This window comes from Oncorhynchus keta, chromosome 19 (genome assembly GCF_023373465.1).
Source record: "Oncorhynchus keta strain PuntledgeMale-10-30-2019 chromosome 19, Oket_V2, whole genome shotgun sequence".
Classification (NCBI taxonomy): Eukaryota; Metazoa; Chordata; class Actinopteri; order Salmoniformes; family Salmonidae; genus Oncorhynchus; species Oncorhynchus keta.
In genome coordinates, this window is record NC_068439.1 from 56,346,500 (window position 1) to 56,368,547 (window position 22,048).

A 22,048-nucleotide genomic window follows, 5' to 3' on the forward strand; every position below is an offset into this window, starting at 1 on the left:
TGGGTGGGCCCATGTAGTCTGTCTTCATTCCAAATGGCACCATATTCCCTATGGTGCACTACTCTTGACCAGAGCCCTTGTCAAAATGGTGCACTATATAGGGAATAGGGTGCTATTTGGGATCACCCTCTGTATCCTGTTCCCATCTCCTTTCTATTGAGGCATGATGTGATTGCTGACGTCCAGTAACATGACCATTTATCTCAGGAAGGCTGTTTAGATTTCAATAATACTATAATCATATGTGATTAATCATTATCTAACTCAAAGTAAATGTTTTTTAAATTAAACGATTTAAAAGCCCTTTGATGTAACATTACATCGTTGAACTTGCAATGGAAAGAGAGATGTGATCTGACCTACTCTGTAAATGCATGTACACCTGTATGTTATCAGTAGGCTTTTACTCTTGGCAAGTTCAATGTTTGGAGATAAACCACTTGATGGGGTTTTTGAAGCTATGGTTTGTGTTGACTTGCTGTTGGAAACAGTGCTGAGATTAAATCTATCTTTGTTTGTTTCAAGCTCTTGGTTAGATTTGTCTTCTAAGAAGGTCTATATGCATACAATGTGTAACATCTATCGGGAAGACTTTACACAATGAATAGCATTAAATGACTTCCAACTTTCTATCTTAAAGAAAGCATATGATTTATCCTGTTTATATAAAAGTACACATGCAGCAAAGAGCGGTAGGGAGAGAGTGGACACAAGCCGATCTCTGAAATATATTCATATAGTTAAATAGGTGAATAACGGGCCAATATCGGCATGTAAAACTGTATCTGTTACTGGAGAGTGACGCCTCTTGCGGTGAAGTTTACATTGACGCGCCATATTTTTACATAAAGAGTAGTGTGAAAGTAGACCTATGATCAGCGCCTTTGCTAAGGGGGAATGTTTTCTTGACGTGTGACACCTACTGTGCCTAATGAAGGTGTTGGCTCCCTGGTAATCCATTTAATCCAGTCTACAAAGTCACTTATCTCCTCTTCCATTATGCGCGTGCCAATTATCAGTCGTTTCTGTGTCCCGGTCACATCTCCAAAGGGCTCTCTCCCTCTCTATTTGGATAACTAGATCCGCGAGACACCCCCTCTTAAGCATCACTCCTCTCTTCAACAGTGTAGAAGGTGTGAAGACGTGCGTATCCGAATCAGTGCGACTCAGACACTGATTGATTTGGACAAACCTGCGTTGTAGATAATCGACTGACTTCAATTGGATAATGGATTAACGCGTCAGAGATAACGCAAACAGGCTATTCTCAACTCCAGATGTCAATGTATTGGAAGAAAACACTCACCCATCCATAAGGAAGTGTACCCAACTATTTTAACCTAGTTGAATAAACCGTTCACCGGTGCGCACTGAGAGAGTGCGTGGTTGTGTGTGTCTTTTGTACTTATAGCCCAAGTTGGTCTGGTTAAATGGGGAGGCTTAAAGAACCTAGACATTGACCTAGACGCAACATATAGGCAGACAGACAGTGAAAGGAGAAATCAGTCGCTTTGAGAGTCTGAGTGGTCAGAGTTGCGTCGAAGTGCGGCAGAGGGATATGGATTGTGCGTCGGATGCCATCGGACATCAGCGCGCATCTCTATCAAGAGGAAGACTTTAAAGCTGTTGCTGCTGGTCGAATAGGTGACCTGCTCGTAAGGAAACAAGTTCTGGAAAAGAGAAGCTCGGATGAGGACAGAAAACAACGTTTCTCTCGCGACGTAAAGAATATACAAGTTAGGGATAAATTGGATAGATTGGGGACTTCAAATTACTTGTTAGTTGTCACTTCAATGGAGAAAATGATTCAAGTCGGAGGGAGATGTCTGACAATATTGATGATCTTTTTAGTACTTTTCGTTGGATTGGTGATGGGCTTTCCCACCAAACAGCACAACAAACTGCATAACGGCGTGTCTTTGGAGGTAAGCAAATGTATTTTCTTGATTATTTTCATCTACAAAGATTTGGGCAATTCCGTGCAATGCGTTCCAAATGTAACGAGTGAAATGTGATGCAAATGGTATTTAAATGAATTGAGCATATGTAAATGATTTAATACTTAATTAGTACAATATTTGAACATATTACAAACACATGTCTACGTGCAAATTACAGTGAGTTATTTTGATGCCATCATGCCAATTATTTATTTAAGTCAAATTAATTGTGATAACTTAATTAGTTTCCAGAAAATAACTACTGCTCTCCTGCCAAAAACATTCTGCATTATCATTCACATCATTCAAAGGTTTACTTGATAGCAAACCATAATCACGGCATCACAGACAGACTTACAATGCTGTGCACTCATAGCAGACTGTCATTGCCCATTCCCTGTTCATGAACCAAAGGAAACTTGTTTCAATGAAGCTCTAGGGCCTTGGGGCAAAGTGTTGTTCTGTGTTTCTCCATGTATAGTAAGGTATCTGAGCATCCAGAGAAGGTCAGCCTGAGCTAAGCAGCATAGCATTACACAGCAGCTACAACACATTCAAAGGCTGTATTCCCTTTGAACACACATACCTAGCTCACATCTGTAACCGGATCCAATAGGGGTATTTGTGCCGCTCGTGGACGTGTGTGTGTATAGAGGGCTTGAAGGTCACCATGAACAGAATCAGATGTACGAATGAAAGAAAGGTGCAAACAGACAGATTCCAGATCTGTGTTATGATGTCGTTCCTTTGTACTTTCTCTCCCCTGGCTCTCCTCCAGTGGGTGCCCTATTGATGTCCCGATGCCCATGGCCTATAACTGATGGTGATTCATGTCCGTTGAACGTCAAACAGCTAGGGAGAGAGGAACTGAGAGGGAGGGAGTGAGAGACAGAGAGGAAGAGTGTGACTGGTGGTGCTGAATGCGCGTTTTGGGCACCAGCGAGTATGACCCTATGTCACCTTTCTTGGTGACCTGTTAAATGCCAGTGTAAGCGGATAGAGGAGGGGCTGGTTTGTACAGTAGAGGAATGAGAGGCACAATAACAAGGGCTTACATAACCAAGTGGGTTAAAAGGAACCCTCAGCAGCTCTCTCTCACACTGGAAAAAGGTCAGAGGTCAGGCTGGTTGATTGTTTATGTTGGCTCTTTACTGAGTTAATGTGGAATTTCCTGTTTTTGGTTTCCCCCTCATCATGGGGGGCAGAGGAGGGGTGTGAAGTGTGCGTGGCCTCATTCCCAAATATTGAGACCTGTTTGCTTTATTTATCTGTTCGGTTTCACCCCCCCTCCCCTCCTTTCCTCTCTCCCTCTTTCAAGCGCTTGCACTTGTTTTTTCTTTTTTCTTTTCCACATTTTCAAAGAGGCGATCAAAGGACCCCATAGTTTATTGTTCTTCTGTAATGGTTAGAAAATGGCCAAGTGCAGAGGCCTTTGATATCTGTGGACACATAAATCAGGCCTGCCTGCCACACCACCCGCCCGCCCACCCGCCTGCCTGCCTGCCCGCCCGCCTGCCTGTGTTCCTCTCCTCTGCTTCATCATCCATACAGTACTGTACATCCACCTCCCCTCCTTTCCTCTTCTGTCCCCGCTGAATGTGTGTCACCGCCGACTACTAGGCCGGCCGGCCTAAATGGCTCCAGTGTCCCCCCAGCCACCCCCTACAAAGGACACTAAGCTTTGTTTCATGACGGAAGAGGAATTTAATGGTAATTCCTTTGTTGTGTGTCGGAAAGGCCAGGGCTCCCACTGCTGCACATCCATAGTGGCTCGTAAAGACAGACCGCATACCATCAACCAATAGGCCTTTGATCATCAGGGGAGCCCCTCTGCAGAGAGAAAGAGAGAGAGGAGGAGGAGACTGAATACAGAATCCAGATGTGTAAAAAAGACAAGATGAGGAAGGTGTGAAAATATGCGGCCCTTCATGACTCCAATCTCAAAGTCTTGTCGGTGTATATCTTTGTGTGTCAGGAGTATCTTATATGAGTTCCTTTAACTAGATCTAACTTCTGACAATACTTCTCTAGTCAGACCATGATACAAGTGGTAGAAACCATGCATTGAAGATCTTTTAATGCTAAGCCTCAGAGGGACCTGCCTAGACCCCAGGGGAAGCCTTTCTGATCCCCCTCTGCCTCTCTCTCTTCATCAGAATCCTTTGTTTACTCTTTCTCATTCCCCTTTCTCTCTCCCCATCTTCCTCTCCCGTCCTCATGCTGTTTGACAGGGGTTACCTCTAAATGGTGGCCATGTGTTCTCATGGTTGGATCTGATCTGATGGACTTTTTTTTATGGGACAATTGCAGCCACTGAAAAAGTATGGTCTGTTTTCGGCCCCATAACCACAATTGCTCAACCGTTTTGTCACGGCTCCAGATTTTGTTCCCCCTCATTGTTTTAAATGGCACCACATTTTCGACCGCAAACTGGCACGGCTCCAGACACTGAGGCCCCGTCAGATGTTTGGGCTATTTATTTATAGATGCTGGCTGAATTAAAAGCTTAGAGTAGTGGAAGTTACCCTTAGATCAGCTCACCCTCCCTGAATTCGAACTTTAACTGTAAGAGTGGAGAAACGTCAAACTGATCTTAGCTCAGAATTAGGGGAGAACTTCATCCTTGTCTCTGATGAGCTTCAATTTAGAAAAAGACATTGACAGGTGTCTGATGGTTGGAATCTGACTGAGGAGGACCCCTACAACTTGTGTCTGTGTACAGCGGGTAGCTGTGTGGCGGCACGGCAGGTTGAGACACACAAGGCCAGCCTGCCCACCGTCCCAGGGGTCCCACGACTCCGAGGCTCTCTCATTAAAACTAGAGAATCTGGCACAGTCTCCTCTTTGTCAAAGGCCTGGATGCCAGGGCTTTGGCTGCTGTGGGAAAAAAGACAAATGGATGGACTAGGGTGGGTTTGTTGGTTGGTTTGTTGCCCTCATGGTTTTCAGAATGGTCTAACAGCATGGACAGTGGAAACATGATAGTAATATGGTGGAAATGTTATAGGGGGTTGACAATGAAAACCCCAATGTTTTTAAGCTTTCATATAACAACCTGCTAAATTAAACTAGCAAGTTTAACCTATGTGGCTTTAAACCAGCCTGTAGCAAATGTACTGACTGTGTGTTATTCATTTCATCCAAATCTTCAGAATGGTCCAGTCCACTGTGTTTCATCATGATGCTTAATTGAGGTCTCCTATCTTTTTACTCAGGCTCGTGCTCAGTCGCCCGCCAGTGGGGTCCATCGTGGACCGGAGGCCCTGGAGCAGCAGAACCAGGTCCAGAGCCTCCTCCCCCCTGACATGGAGCACCGCCACAAGAGGAGGTGGTCTCACTCTCAGCATCGCTCCGTAGGGGTTCTGCCCCAGCCTGAGCCAGAGGAGGAGATTAAACCCTTCGTTCTGGACCTCAAGAACTTCCCTGAGCTCGCCAATGCAGACATCAGCTCTCAGAACCCCAACATCCAGGTGAGTGGTGATGATTATTGATTGGATATTTGAAAGAAATTCTCACTCTCAGAGATTTCTTTACAGAGATCTCTTTGCATTGTAGGGCGGGAAACTCATCCTATACTAATGTGTGGCAGAGTGCCCACTTGGTTAGGCAGTATAGAGATTGGTTACCTTCATTCATTTCTATGGTGTTGATTTTCTCTGTGGCATGATGAGTGGGATATTTCATAAAATGTCAGAAGAAGGACAACTCAGCTCCACATCACATAAATCTACTTCTAGTAGAAAATCTGCTCAATTCCTCCCATTTCCTGTGATTTCTCAAGCGATTAGCCTCAATGTCTTCAGCATGCCCTTCCATTCAACTCATCTCAATCTCACAGTAGTTGGTTACATCTTCTGGTTGATTCCAGGATGTGGTTAGCTGGAGCTGCATGTAATGACCTCAGGCTGGCTCTGCCCTCTACTCGGGATGGAAGTCCCTCACTATAGCCCCCCAGTTGCCTGGTCCTGACATCCTCTACTATGTAGACTGTGGCCCAAATAGCACCCTATTCCCTGGGGCTCAAAAGTAGTGCGCTATATAGAGAATTAGGTTGCCAATTGGAGCTTTAACATACAGGATGAGTCTTACAGTAGTCATCTACCAGTCTAATGAGTAGTCAGCCACCGGTCTAATGAGTAGTCACCCACCAGTCTAATGAGTAGTCACCTACCAGTCTAATGAGTAGTCAGCTACCGATGTAATGAGTCACCCACCGGTCTAATGAGGAGTCACCCACCGGTCTAATGAGGAGTCACCCACCAGTCTAATGAGTAGTCATCTACCAGTCTAATGAGGAGTCACCCACCAGTCTAATGAGGAGTCACCCACCAGTCTAATGAGGAGTCACCCACCAGTCTAATGAGTAGTCACCCACCAGTCTAATGAGGAGTCACCCACCAGTCTAATGAGGAGTCACCCACCAGTCTAATGAGGAGTCACCCACCAGTCTAATGAGGAGTCACCCACCAGTCTAATGAGGAGTCACCCACCGGTCTAATGAGTAGTCACCCACCAGTCTAATGAGTAGTCACCCACCAGTCTAATGAGGAGTCACCCACCAGTCTAATGAGTAGTCACCCACCAGTCTAATGAGTAGTCACCCACCAGTCTAATGAGTAGTCACCCACCAGTCTAATGAGGAGTCACCCACCAGTCTAATGAGTAGTCACCCACCAGTCTAATGAGTAGTCACCCACCAGTCTAATGAGGAGTCACCCACCAGTCTAATGAGTAGTCACCCACCAGTCTAATGAGTAGTCACCCACCAGTCTAATGAGGAGTCACCCACCAGTCTAATGAGTAGTCACCCACCAGTCTAATGAGTAGTCACCCACCAGTCTAATGAGTAGTCACCCACCAGTCTAATGAGTCACCCACCAGTCAGTAGTCCACCGGTCTAATGAGTAGTCACCCACCGGTCTAATGAGGAGTCACCCACCGGTCTAATGAGGAGTCACCCACCAGTCTAATGAGGAGTCACCCACCAGTCTAATGAGGAGTCACCCACCAGTCTAATGAGTAGTCACCCACCAGTCTAATGAGTAGTCACCCACCAGTCTAATGAGTAGTCACCCACCAGTCTAATGAGTAGTCACCCACCAGTCTAATGAGTAGTCACCCACCAGTCTAATGAGTAGTCACCCACCGGTCTAATGAGTAGTCACCCACCGGTCTAATGAGGAGTCACCCACCGGTCTAATGAGGAGTCACCCACCAGTCTAATGAGGAGTCACCCACCAGTCTAATGAGGAGTCACCCACCAGTCTAATGAGGAGTCACCCACCAGTCTAATGAGTAGTCACCCACCAGTCTAATGAGTAGTCACCCACCGGTCTAATGAGTAGTCATCTACCAGTCTAATGAGGAGTCACCCACCGGTCTAATGAGGAGTCACCCACCAGTCTAATGAGTAGTCACCCACCAGTCTAATGAGGAGTCACCCACCAGTCTAATGAGGAGTCACCCACCGAGTCTAATGAGGAGTCACCCACCGGTCTAATGAGGAGTCACCCACCGGTCTAATGAGGAGTCACCTACCAGTCTAATGAGGAGTCACCCACCAGTCTAATGAGGTCACCCACCAGTCACCCACCAGTCTAATGAGGAGTCACCCACCAGTCTAATGAGTAGTCACCTACCAGTCTAATGAGGAGTCACCCACCGGTCTAATGAGTAGTCACCCACCAGTCTAATGAGTAGTCACCCACCAGTCTAATGAGGAGTCACCCACCGGTCTAATGAGTAGTCACCCACCAGTCTAATGAGTAGTCATCTACCAGTCTAATGAGGAGTCACCCACCAGTCTAATGAGTAGTCACCCACCAGTCTAATGAGGAGTCATCCACCAGTCTAATGAGTAGTCACCCACCAGTCTAATGAGGAGTCATCCACCAGTCTAATGAGGAGTCACCCACCAGTCTAATGAGTAGTCATCTACCAGTCTAATGAGTAGTCATCTACCAGTCTAATGAGGAGTCACCCACCGGTCTAATGAGGAGTCACCCACCAGTCTAATGAGTAGTCACCCACCAGTCTAATGAGGAGTCACCCACCGGTCTAATGAGGAGTCACCCACCGGTCTAATGAGGAGTCACCCACCGGTCTAATGAGGAGTCACCCACCAGTCTAATGAGTAGTCACCCACCAGTCTAATGAGGAGTCACCCACCAGTCTAATGAGTAGTCACCCACCAGTCTAATGAGTAGTCACCCACCAGTCTAATGAGTAGTCACCCACCAGTCTAATGAGGAGTCACCCACCAGTCTAATGAGTAGTCACCTACCAGTCTAATGAGGAGTCACCCACCGGTCTAATGAGTAGTCATCTACCAGTCTAATGAGTAGTCACCCACCGGTCTAATGAGTAGTCATCTACCAGTCTAATGAGTAGTCACCCACCAGTCTAATGAGTAGTCATCTACCAGTCTAATGAGGAGTCACCCACCAGTCTAATGAGTAGTCATCTACCAGTCTAATGAGGAGTCACCCACCAGTCTAATGAGTAGTCACCCACCAGTCTAATGAGGAGTCACCCACCGGTCTAATGAGTAGTCACCCACCAGTCTAATGAGTAGTCACCCACCAGTCTAATGAGTAGTCATCTACCAGTCTAATGAGTAGTCACCCACCGGTCTAATGAGTCACCCACCAGTCACCCACCAGTCTAATGAGTAGTCATCTACCAGTCTAATGAGTAGTCACCCACCAGTCTAATGAGGAGTCACCCACCAGTCTAATGAGGAGTCACCCACCAGTCTAATGAGGAGTCACCCACCAGTCTAATGAGTAGTCACCCACCAGTCTAATGAGTAGTCATCTACCAGTCTAATGAGGAGTCACCCACCAGTCTAATGAGGAGTCACCCACCAGTCTAATGAGGAGTCACCCACCAGTCTAATGAGGAGTCACCCACCAGTCTAATGAGTAGTCACCCACCAGTCTAATGAGTAGTCATCTACCAGTCTAATGAGTAGTCATCTACCAGTCTAATGAGTAGTCACCCACCGGTCTAATGAGTAGTCATCTACCAGTCTAATGAGGAGTCACCCACCAGTCTAATGAGTAGTCACCCACCAGTCTAATGAGTAGTCATCTACCAGTCTAATGAGGAGTCACCCACCAGTCTAATGAGGAGTCACCCACCAGTCTAATGAGGAGTCACCCACCAGTCTAATGAGTAGTCACCCACCAGTCTAATGAGGAGTCACCCACCAGTCTAATGAGGAGTCACCCACCAGTCTAATGAGTAGTCATCTACCAGTCTAATGAGGAGTCACCCACCAGTCTAATGAGTAGTCACCCACCAGTCTAATGAGTAGTCATCTACCAGTCTAATGAGGAGTCACCCACCAGTCTAATGAGGAGTCACCCACCGGTCTAATGAGTAGTCATCTACCAGTCTAATGAGGAGTCACCCACCAGTCTAATGAGGAGTCACCCACCGGTCTAATGAGTAGTCACCCACCAGTCTAATGAGTAGTCATCTACCAGTCTAATGAGGAGTCACCCACCAGTCTAATGAAGTCACCCACCAGTCACCCACCAGTCTAATGAGTAGTCATCTACCAGTCTAATGAGGAGTCACCCACCGGTCTAATGAGGAGTCACCCACCAGTCTAATGAGTAGTCACCCACCAGTCTAATGAGTAGTCATCTACCAGTCTAATGAGGAGTCACCCACCGGTCTAATGAGGAGTCACCCACCAGTCTAATGAGGAGTCACCCACCAGTCTAATGAGTAGTCATCTACCAGTCTAATGAGTAGTCACCCACCAGTCTAATGAGGAGTCACCCACCAGTCTAATGAGGAGTCACCCACCAGTCTAATGAGTAGTCACCCACCAGTCTAATGAGTAGTCACCCACCAGTCTAATGAGTAGTCACCCACCAGTCTAATGAGGAGTCACCCACCAGTCTAATGAGTAGTCATCTACCAGTCTAATGAGGAGTCACCCACCAGTCTAATGAGTAGTCACCCACCAGTCTAATGAGTAGTCACCCACCAGTCTAATGAGGAGTCACCCACCAGTCTAATGAGGAGTCACCCACCAGTCTAATGAGGAGTCACCCACCAGTCTAATGAGTAGTCACCCACCAGTCTAATGAGTAGTCATCTACCAGTCTAATGAGTAGTCACCCACCAGTCTAATGAGGAGTCACCCACCAGTCTAATGAGGAGTCACCCACCAGTCTAATGAGTAGTCACCCACCAGTCTAATGAGGAGTCACCCACCAGTCTAATGAGGAGTCACCCACCAGTCTAATGAGTAGTCACCCACCAGTCTAATGAGTAGTCATCTACCAGTCTAATGAGTAGTCACCCACCAGTCTAATGAGGAGTCACCCACCAGTCTAATGAGGAGTCACCCACCAGTCTAATGAGTAGTCACCCACCAGTCTAATGAGTAGTCACCCACCAGTCTAATGAGTAGTCACCCACCAGTCTAATGAGGAGTCACCCACCAGTCTAATGAGTAGTCATCTACCAGTCTAATGAGGAGTCACCCACCAGTCTAATGAGTAGTCACCTACCAGTCTAATGAGGAGTCACCCACCAGTCTAATGAGGAGTCACCCACCGGTCTAATGAGTAGTCACCCACCAGTCTAATGAGGAGTCACCCACCGGTCTAATGAGGAGTCACCCACCAGTCTAATGAGGAGTCACCCACCAGTCTAATGAGTAGTCACCCACCAGTCTAATGAGTAGTCACCCACCAGTCTAATGAGGAGTCACCCACCAGTCTAATGAGGAGTCACCCACCAGTCTAATGAGGAGTCACCCACCAGTCTAATGAGGAGTCACCCACCGGTCTAATGAGGAGTCACCCACCGGTCTAATGAGGAGTCACCCACCAGTCTAATGAGGAGTCACCCACCAGTCTAATGAGTAGTCACAGTCTAATGAGGTAGTCACCAGTCTAATGAGTAGTCACCCACCAGTCTAATGAGTAGTCAGCTACCAGTCTAATGAGTAGTCATCTACCAGTCTAATGAGGAGTCACCCACCAGTCTAATGAGGAGTCACCCACCGGTCTAATGAGGAGTCACCCACCGGTCTAATGAGTAGTCACCTACCAGTCTAATGAGTAGTCACCCACCAGTCTAATGAGGAGTCACCCACCAGTCTAATGAGTAGTCATCTACCAGTCTAATGAGTAGTCACCCACCAGTCTAATGAGTAGTCACCCACCAGTCTAATGAGTAGTCATCTACCAGTCTAATGAGGAGTCACCCACCGGTCTAATGAGGAGTCATCTACCAGTCTAATGAGGAGTCACCCACCAGTCTAATGAGGAGTCACCCACCAGTCTAATGAGGAGTCACCCACCAGTCTAATGAGGAGTCACCCACCAGTCTAATGAGTCACCCACCAGTCTAATGAGTAGTCATCTACCAGTCTAATGAGGAGTCACCCACCAGTCTAATGAGGAGTCACCCACCAGTCTAATGAGGAGTCACCCACCAGTCTAATGAGGAGTCACCCACCAGTCTAATGAGGAGTCATCTACCAGTCTAATGAGGAGTCACCTACCAGTCTAATGAGGAGTCACCTACCAGTCTAATGAGGAGTCACCTACCAGTCTAATGAGGAGTCATCTACCAGTCTAATGAGTAGTCATCTACCAGTCTAATGAGGAGTCACCTACCAGTCTAATGAGGAGTCAACTACCAGTCTAATGAGTAGTCACCTACCAGTCTGAGGAGTCACCTGCCAGTCTGAGGAGTCACCCACCAGTCTAATGAGTAGTCACCTACCAGTCTGAGGAGTCACCCACCAGTCTAATGAGTCACCTACAGGTATAAGCAGTAGTCACCCACCAGTCTAATGAGTAGTCACCTACCAGTCTAATGAGGAGTCATCTACCAGTCTAATGAGTAGTCATCTACCAGTCTAATGAGGAGTCATCTACCAGTCTAATGAGGAGTCATCTACCAGTCTAATGAGTAGTCATCTACCAGTCTAATGAGTAGTCATCTACCAGTCTAATGAGGAGTCATCTACCAGTCTAATGAGGAGTCATCTACCAGTCTAATGAGGAGTCACCCACCGGTCTAATGAGGAGTCATCTACCAGTCTAATGAGGAGTCACCCACCAGTCTAATGAGGAGTGAGGAGTCACCCACCAGTCTAATGAGGAGTCACCCACCAGTCTAATGAGGAGTCACCCACCAGTCTAATGAGGAGTCACCTACCAGTCTAATGAGGAGTCACCTACCAGTCTAATGAGGAGTCACCTACCAGTCTGAGGAGTCACCAGTCTGAGGAGTCACCTACCAGTCTGAGGAGTCACCTACCAGTCTGAGGAGTCACCTACCAGTCTGAGGAGTCACCTACCAGTCTGAGGAGTCACCTGAGGAGTCACCTACCAGTCAGTCTGAGGAGTCACCCACCAGTCTAATGAGGAGTCACCTACCAGTCTGAGGAGTCACCAGTCTGAGGAGTCACCAGTCTGAGGAGTCACCTACCACCTGAGGAGTCACTACCAGTCTGAGGAGTCACCCACCAGTCTAACTGAGGAGTCACCCACCAGTCTAATGAGGAGTCACCCACCAGTCTAATGAGGAGTCACCCACCAGTCTAATGAGGAGTCACCCACCAGTCTAACTAATGAGGAGTCACCCACCAGTCTAACTGAGGAGTCACCCACCAGTCTAACGAGGAGTCACCCACCAGTCTAACGAGGAGTCACCCACCAGTCTAACGAGGAGTCACCCACTAGTCTAACGAGGAGTCACCCACCAGTCTAATGAGGAGTCACCTACCAGTCTAATGAGGAGTCACCTACCAGTCTGAGTCACCTACCAGTCTGAGGAGTCACCTACCAGTCTGAGGAGTCACCCACCAGTCTAATGAGGAGTCACCCACCAGTCTAATGAGGAGTTACCTACCAGTCTAATGAGTAGTCATCTACCAGTCTAATGAGTAGTCATCTACCAGTCTAATGAGTAGTCATCTACCAGTCTAATGAGGAGTCACCTACCAGTCTACTGAGGAGTCACCTACCAGTCTACTGAGGAGTCACCTACCAGTCTACTGAGGAGTCACCTACCAGTCTACTGAGGAGTCACCCACCAGTCTAATGAGGAGTCACCCACCAGTCTAATGAGGAGTCACCCACCAGTCAAATGAGGAGTCCCCCACCGGTCTAATGAGTAGTCACCCACCAGTCTGAGGAGTCACCTACCAGTCTGAGGAGTCACCTACCAGTCTAATGAGGAGTCACCTACCAGTCTGAGGAGTCACCTACCAGTCTGAGGAGTCACCCACCAGTCTAATGAGGAGTCACCCACCAGTCTAATGAGGAGTCAGTCCCACCAGTCTAATGAGTCTGAGGAGTCACCCACCAGTCTAATGAGTCTAATGAGAGTCACCCACCAGTCTAATGAGTCTAATGAGGAGTCACCCACCAGTCTAATGAGTCGTCACCCACCAGTCTAATGAGTCGTCACCCACCAGTCTAATGAGTCGTCACCCACCAGTCTAATGAGTCGTCACCCACCAGTCTAATGAGTCGTCACCCACCAGTCCAATGAGTAGTCACCCACCAGTCTAATGAGGAGTCACCCACCAGTCTAATGAGGAGTCACCCACCAGTCTAATGAGGAGTCACCCACCAGTCTAATGAGGAGTACCTACCAGTCTAATGAGGAGTCACCCATCGGTCTGAGGAGTCACTCACCGGTCTGAGGAGTCACCCACCGGTCTGAGGAGTCACCCACCGGTCTGAGGAGTCACCCACCGGTCTGAGGAGTCACCCACCGGTCTGAGGAGTCACCCACCGGTCTGAGGAGTCACCCACCGGTCTGAGGAGTCACCCACCGGTCTGAGGAGTCACCCACCGGTCTGAGGAGTCACCCACCGGTCTGAGGAGTCACCTACAAGTCTAATGAGTAGTCACCCACCAGTCTGATGAGTAGTCACCCACCAGTCTAATGAGGAGTCACCCACCAGTCTGATGTGGAGTCACCTAGCAGTCTAATGAGTCACCCACTAGTCTAATGAGGAGTCACCCACCAGTCTAATGAGGAGTCACCCACCAGTCTGATGTGGAGTCACCTAGCAGTCTAATGAGTCACCCACTAGTCTAATGAGGAGTCACCCACTAGTCTAATGAGGAGTCACCCACCAGTCTGAGTCACCTACCAGTCTGAGTCACCTACCAGTCTGAGTCACCTACCAGTCTAATGAGTCACCTACCAGTCTAATGAGTCACCTACCAGTCTAATGAGGAGTTAAAATCATAACAAATGCTCAGGAAGTAGGATCATCTGATTGAGTTCTCAATGCATATCTCGTTTCTGCCTGGCCAAGTCAGAGCTTTAAATTAGGCAGGTCAGTTTCCCTGGTACTTCTGGAGGTTGGGATTATTTCCGAGGAGTCTGCTCAGTCATATCTTGGTTTCATTGTGGCTTTGGAATACACCTGCTTTATATCATTTAAAGAGCTTGTCTTTTTTTAAATGTTATTTATTTATTTATTTATTTATTTTGTACAGACTTTGTGTGCACGAATACACCAGAGTGTGTAGAGGTTGCCAGTTTAGCATGCGAAGACCTTTGATACCAAGCTTGCGCGTTTTGTAATAACATTTACTAACACCCTCTTTCCTCTCAACCTGTCCCAGGTGACCATTGAGGTGGTGGATGACCCTAACATAGAAGTGGAGATGGATCTGGTAACGGACGAGGACTGGATCCCTCCTTCCTCCCCTTCCACTGTAGACTGGCTGGGCGGTAAGAAGCTGTTCTGGCCCCTGTTCTGGGGCTACACAGATGCTGACTCCAGTGAGGATGGAACTGGCCGCTCAGGGCTGGAGGAGACTGAAGAGGAGGAGGAGGACGATTACCTGTTGGAGTATGGTAGTGAGGAGCCCCTCCCAAGTGGAGTGGGGGGAGACTGGGACAGTCGCTGGAATGAGGGTTGGGACGCCACTCATAGCTACTATGGTGAGGCTTCTTGTCTACGCTAAGACTGAGTTTATACAGGCAGCCAAATTCTGATCTTTTGCCAATAATAGTTTTTTTTGACCAATCAGATCATATCTTTTGCCAATAATTGGGGAAAAGAACAGAATTGGGGTGCCTGTGTAAACTCCTAAGTGGCACAGTGTCTGTCTAGATGTCACACCAGCCATCTTAGTTAACACCTAACTTGGGATCACTTTGAGTACAGTAGAGTCAACATTTCTCTACATGCCAGTAGCAACTGATAATCTAGGCAATCATTTTGGCTTCCAGGCAACGGTTCTGGACCAAAGTCTTTCCAAAAATCGTTCTAATTGGAAAAACTTTCATCTTTGATCCACTGGTCTTTGACATGCCTGTCTGAGACTAGTTGATAAAATGGCATCCAAAAGTTGAGGATGTTTTGAAATGGTGGGAGATAAAATGGTGGGAGAGAAAGAGAAACAACGAGATTTATAGGAGGTTAATGTAGAAAAGTTGTACAATATTATAGTGAGAGAGATAGAGAGACCGAAGTATTGACTGAGCATGCGAGCAAGAGAGCTCTCCACTCTGCGAGCACTCGACCGTCAGGCCCATTGTGGAGCCCAAGCCTTTGAAGTGGACACTGGGTCCCAGCTCGCAGCTCACTGTGGAGGCCTGCTGTCTTTTGAAGATGGGCCCGATGCACTCGCTAATGGCAGCGTGAGCCTGTTCCCCCTGACAGACAAAACAGCTCACTGCTTGTGAACAATTAGAGGGCAGATTGGGAAGAGGGGATGACAGGGGCCATTCGGCTGGGTCTTTCATCCCCCCTCCGGGACCCCAGGCCCCCAGACCCTGGCTCGGCCCTCTGCCCTGGGCCCTAGGCGGCAAGGCCTTTTGAGACAGTTCAAGAATTCGAGGGCTTTCAGGGCTGTGCAGAACATTTACTCCTCTATTGTTTTTGGTTTCTCTTAATTCTCCTCAGTCTGTTTTCTCCTTCTGCATGGTGGGAAAAGAGCACCATGCCTTCTGGTTGCACAGGCAGATAGCTTTATTCAGCCCCGCAGAGCAGAGCCAATGAAAAGAGAAGGGAAGAGTATGGATGTGGAAGCTTTAAAGGAATGGAAAAGACAGTGGGATGAGAGAATCTGGCCTCGGAGGACAGGCAGAGAGGAGTTACAACTTCGTAGTTTGATGAATGTTTACGTTGATAGTGCACCAGGCAGAGGAGCTCCCTGTTTAATTCTAAGTCACTCATTTTAGCCAGTGTGCCCTTTGCCTCTACCCTTCAGATCAGACAAAGGGATTGGTTTCAGACAAAAGAGACGGACTGTTAACTCTGGCAATTGCTCTTAACCTCAAACCTCAATGAACCAAAACACAGTGCATTCCGATAACATAGACAGTTGAACAATTTCACTGAGTATAGGATGTGTATGTGCATGTGCATCTGGCTTGAACGTTGCTAAATGAGGTGTATGTTGGTTAGGAACAAGGCGACCACGTCTATTAAGTGGTCAGATATAAAATAAGATTCTAGTGAATATAAAGTATGTATGCCAGACTAGCGTAATGTAACGTTGGGGCTTCCCTTCTGTAATTAAAACGCTCCTGTACTGAGAAGAGTCTATTCCTGTGTTCTGGCCACATGGTGAGCTGGCAGCGCCACAAAGGCCCAAGCTGCACCACCAACAAAGCTGCCATTTCTGCGCCCACCTCATCTTGTCTGTAATCGAGGGCGGACATGTTTTCGGTATCATTAACACCAGACTCAAACCTCTCAGAAGCAGATGGAGAACTTCAGCCTCATTGCGGAGACTTGTCTCTAATTTGGCAGAGTCTACATTACAGGACTATGGGGCTGGGAGAAGGTTAGACCCGAGGAAAATTATACTGTTGCCTGAGATAGAAAACTTATATACAGGCCTTGTTATGGCTTAGCTATAATAGCAAATATTAACATTTAGTCGATAGATTTTTTTGTTCCAGATAATATTATTTTAGAAAAACTGCTAATTAAGGGGTCTTTGAGAGGGAAACGCTACTCCTGTGTAAGAGTCTACAGTAGGTTCCGGTTTATACTTCGGTTCAGGAAAGGCATCTAAACCTAATCTAGCATTCTTTCCCAGCAGCACGATTTACTATGCAGAGTTTTCCTTCGTGCCCACTCCTAATCAATCCGTTCAAGTTGTTGTTTTCCTTTTCCGTGATAGCTTGTTAAATGTATGTGGTGAACAAACCAAATGCCTTTAATGGGAGTTCTACACAGTTACGGAACCTAGTTAGGGAACCCTACAGCTGGGAGAGGAATTCAACTCTCTCTGATTAGAGAGTGAGCATTAGGGGGATTCTAGGGGTGTGTAGTTGTGGTTCCTACACATCCGTTATGGAAGGCGTGAGATACTAGCTTACTGTGACCAGACAGAAGTTTTGCTAGCTAAACCAAAGGTGAAACAAAGACAAGTATTAGTCTGGTCCCAGGCTAATGAGTTACAGTTACCCCACAACATGGAAACCACTATGTAAATCCTTAATGAGTTTCAGTTTTGTTGTTTTATCTTCCCCCCCGTACAGAGGAGGGGACGGAGGAGTGGAGTGCCTGGTCTCTGTGCTCAGTCACCTGTGGTCATGGAGAGAGGAAGAGGACACGGTCCTGTGGTTACAGCTGCACCCTGACAGAGGCCACCAAATGTGACATGGAGCCTTGTCCAGGTGAACTTCACACACAACGTTTATTCTAGATTCCGGTCACCAACTCCTAGCCACAGGATGTACAGGCTTTTGCTCCAGCCCAGCACTTACACACCCAATTCAGCTAATTTAAGTTAGTTGGTCGACTAGTCGATGAGCTGAATCATCTGTGAATGTGAGCTAGAGACGTGATCTAACTAAATGGTACCGTTCCTGTCTCTGCAGACGCTGTCAACACAGTGGCTGAACCTTTCCCCTTCGAGATGGAGAACGGCACTGAACCGTTTGGCACAGGTATGTCGAATCAATGTACACTTAGCAAATGGTTAAGCAAATAGGTTAGTCAAACTAGCAAACATGGGCAGTTAGAATGCACCTACTAATGTAATTACATCTAACATGGTCTCTCTCTCCTCTCCCTCTAGATGTGGACACCTGTGAGAAGTGGCTGAACTGTAAGAGCGACTTCCTCCAGAGATACCTCAACCAGGTCCTTTCAGAACTACCCAGCTGCCCCTGTGCCTACCCCTCGGCCGCCGCCTACACAGTGGTCAGCGCTTTCGACGAGGGACACGACCGGACCTTCCGTTGGCATGACGCCAGTGGCCCTAAAGAACGCCTGGACATCTACAAACCCTCTGCGAGGACTTGCATCCGCTCGGCCCTCTCCAGCGATGTCGCTACGCTCGGCGCCCAGCACTGTTGCTACGACGACCGTGGCTGTCTGATCACACGGGGTAAGGGTGCAGGAACGCCCAACCTGATCAGCACGGATTTCTCCCCGGAGCTCCACTTCAAGGTGGACGTGCTTCCCTGGATCCTGTGTAAAGGGGACTGGAGCCGCTTCCACGCGGTGCGGCCGCCCAACAACGGCCTGGTCTGCCCGGAGAACCCCCACCTTGACGTGTTCATAAACGAGCTGGAGGAGGCCCGGGAATACTGAGAACACACACAGCAGCCAAAACTACACTACCCAGAATTCACCCGTACAGTGGGGCCCAATCCTAACTTGAGAAGGGAGCGCGTGTAGGACTGTTTTGCATAGCTTTTTGCATTTTGCATATAAGGAGGTATGGCGGTTGCAAGGTTGAGGTGCAAGTTGATTTCAAGTTAGGATTTGGCACATTAAACACCCTGTGACCAGACCCAACAGAACAGAACTGAACTTCATTGAACTGAACAACAACTAAAAAACGCAGTCCTGTCAATGCTTGCCGACGTGTTTCGCATCCAGCATGGTACCAAGCTCTCTGTCTCTCTCTCTCGCCGTCTGTCCATGACATTGTCGTCTAGCCTGTTGGTGGCTTGTTGTAGGTGTCGTGGCTCTGTGTGACTGACGAAAGCAACATAAACATCCCAAATGTACTTCCTGATTTGATTTTGCTGTGCGAGATGTTTGATACTGTAGTAAGTCTTGTTTTGAAAAGGGGATTGTGGAATGTGTCATGCCCAACACATGAATAAAGTCATAACTATGCTGCTATGAGAAGATGAAGTTAAATAGGTACTGGAGGGGGATATATGATTGAACAAACATGAATTTGCTGAAAGGTTATTCTTAAAAAATATAATCTAAAGCTGAGGAGAGAATTTGGTCTAAAGAAAGAAGTTTACAAGCACGAACAACCACACCCAGCACCTCATGCTCATTCTTGATACCATGTCAACAGAACAACTTCTTAGAAGCTTGGAGGTGGAGACAGTCTTCTGGTCTGGACTGAACTTCTCGTCCTCTGTTTCAACAATGACAGTTTGAGAACCTTCAATCATGGATGTTTCTACAGTTTTCTCAGGGGGACTCATATTGTTAGAGATTATAGCCCATACGTACCTCAACAGTGGAGCAGCATTGGGAACCACTACTTCAGTGCACTTCAGAGTGCACTTCGGACTGTACTTCAGAGCGCACATTAAAGATGAATGGTACCTGTTACGGAAACGAAAAAGTTGGATCTACAGTGTAAATGGATGAAGAGCGGATAAATACAGTATTAATTCAGATAAAGTTATGAAATGATGCTCTGTGCGGTTTTTGGCAAGCCATTTTTTCTGTCAATGTAATTAAAGTTGAATAGCTGTTCTATTCCATTGCGATATGTTGCATTGTTTTTGCAAAGACTTCGTAGGAGTGGGAACTGTTGGCTTGAAGTCTTAACATTTATGCTCCAAACCTCTTTCAGGAATTCAGTTTTTTTTTAATGTGTGCAAACATGCATTACATTTTTAAATCACATGTTGTTGTTGTTTTTTAAAGGAAGGCACTTTATTTAAGGTATATATATATATATATATATATATATATATATATATATATATATATATATATATATATATACATATATACAAACGATGGCATGTATGAAAATCAAATGTTTATATGTTTGTGAAAGGGTAACTTGCCAGAAATGCTGCATTGTTCATTTGTAAAGTATATTATCATGTGAGTTTCTGTTTAAAAGCATGGTTGATATTTTGTGATTTCTTAAACTAGTATAACTATACTCATAGAAAAAAGGTGCTATCTAGAACCTAAAAGGGTTCTTCGGCTGTCCCCTTAGGAGAACTCTTAGAATAACCCTTGTTCGTTCCAGGTAGAATCCTTTTGGTTCCAAGTTGAACGGTTTTGGGTTCCATTATAAAACCTTTTCAACAGAGGGTTCTACATGGAACCCAAAAATGGTTCTACCTGGAACAAAAAAGTGTTTTACCTGGAGCCAAAAAGGGTTGTCCTATGGGGACAGTTGAAGAACCCTTTTGAAACCCTTTTGTCTAAGAGTGTACCATATTGTCTTGTACAGTATTTATTGTCCGTTTTTTTAAGTCTGCTAAAGCTTTGAAATGACTCTACTAAAACCCACATGGTGCACTACTAGGGTTGCAAAATTCACAACATTCACTTTCCCAAAATACCCAGGTAAAGAAAATCCTGGCTGGAATATTTGTGGAATCGGCAGGGCATAAACCTGCGAGGGAATCATCCAACCTGGAGTTCTTCAACTGGGATTTCTGGAAAACTCCTGGAATTATTTCGGGAAAGGTTCTGGAATCTTTAAAACCTACTTCGGACTGAGACACTCTGATTCCACGGTGACGTCAGAAGGGAAACGACCTGCCTCACATGATATGACCACTCCAACAGCAACTCCATCAAGTGTCTGTATCGTTTTATCATTTTATTGTACTTCTGTGCTATGAAAATATGTTGTGACAAATACAATGAGGAATATAAAGACATTTGCATTGATTGTCTGGCTCATAATTGTCCTTGTTCTGTCCTTCTGCAGACTATCAGTTGTCTTTGAAATCTGCGTAGTTTCTCTGTGTAGTTGACTTCCTCATCATACACAAAGCCACAACTCACCTACTAGATTTCAAAACACAGTAAAGCATAAGAAAAGTTGGCTGCAAATCTTTCTTTCTAGAGGTGCTTAAGTTTACTGATGTTTTGGCCCAAGGTCTTCATCAAAAAAGGCTGTTGACTACCCCCCCCCCCCCCAAAAAAAGTTGAGATCGGTGAACTTTTAACGGCCCTGTGTTTTACTCAGTAGTATCACTTCCAAATTGAACGTTTTCACAAGAACCTGATCTGTGGAGCATGCCCCCTCTCTCTTCCAGGGTCTCAGGCAGGCAGAGAAGAGGAGAAGCTGACTGCGTTTTGATGTCTTTGTTTTTCCACTTGCTGTGCCTTAACCAGGGTCGTCCAGGCATGGCCTGCTGACTGATCTTACAAGGCTGAACCCCAGCCTCCGCATGTGTGGAGCAATCTGCTTTCACTTGGAGACCAAACGGCCTGAAACGTTATACATTTTAGGACAGGCAGAATGTTTTGTTTTTTACATGTTGGTTATTCTCGGAGCGAGCTCCTCTATGTTCTGTTGGCTGCAAACAAAAAGGCAGGATCAAAGAGGCTTTTGTCTGTCGTTGTTGATTTTGTCAGTAAGTGGGGGATTGGAGAATGACTGAGTAGACCATTGAGGTGAGTTCTATTCTCCACCTCCAAATCCTGAACTTGAGCTGCAAAGACACGAAGCAACATTGGCTCATGAATGCATTTTATTATGTAGTTCAATGATCCTCTTTGGAAACAAAATGAAACGTTAGTTCTGTGCCACGTTCGTCGTGACTATTGACTCTATACTGAAATGATGAGAAGCAGAGTTGAACTTTGCACCCTGATTCAATCACATATGGATGAAGAGTGCTCGGACTGGTTACGTTATTATATTACCGTAGTGAAACACCATGCATCAACAGAATCACACTCAATTTGCTTCGTCGACTGTGTTCTCCAGATGGCATCAATTTGTTTTCAAAGTCCAACCCAGATTTTGGAGAAGCCGGAGTTAATAATGGAACGAACGCTTCTTAGACCAAAACATGATGACCTATTAATTACTATAGAAATCACAGGAACCTCGTTCTCTTTCTTATTGACACAAGGAAGTATCAAGTGCAGGGATGATAATGTGGTTTCACTTGCTATGGGG

The 22,048-nt window shown here is 46.5% G+C and overlaps 1 protein-coding gene across 1 annotated transcript; it reads left to right on the top strand.

Moving 5' to 3' along the window:
- Positions 1–674: 674 nt before the first annotated feature.
- On the top strand, positions 675–20,806 carry LOC118398512 (isthmin-2-like). Its single transcript, XM_035793907.2, has 6 exons — positions 675–1,925; positions 5,156–5,410; positions 14,567–14,888; positions 17,445–17,582; positions 17,787–17,855; positions 17,987–20,806. The coding sequence occupies exons 1-6, from the start codon at positions 1,575–1,577 to the stop codon at positions 18,502–18,504; spliced, it is 1,653 nt and encodes a 550-aa protein (XP_035649800.1). The 5' UTR covers positions 675–1,574; the 3' UTR covers positions 18,505–20,806.
- The last annotated feature ends 1,242 nt before the right edge of the window (positions 20,807–22,048 follow it).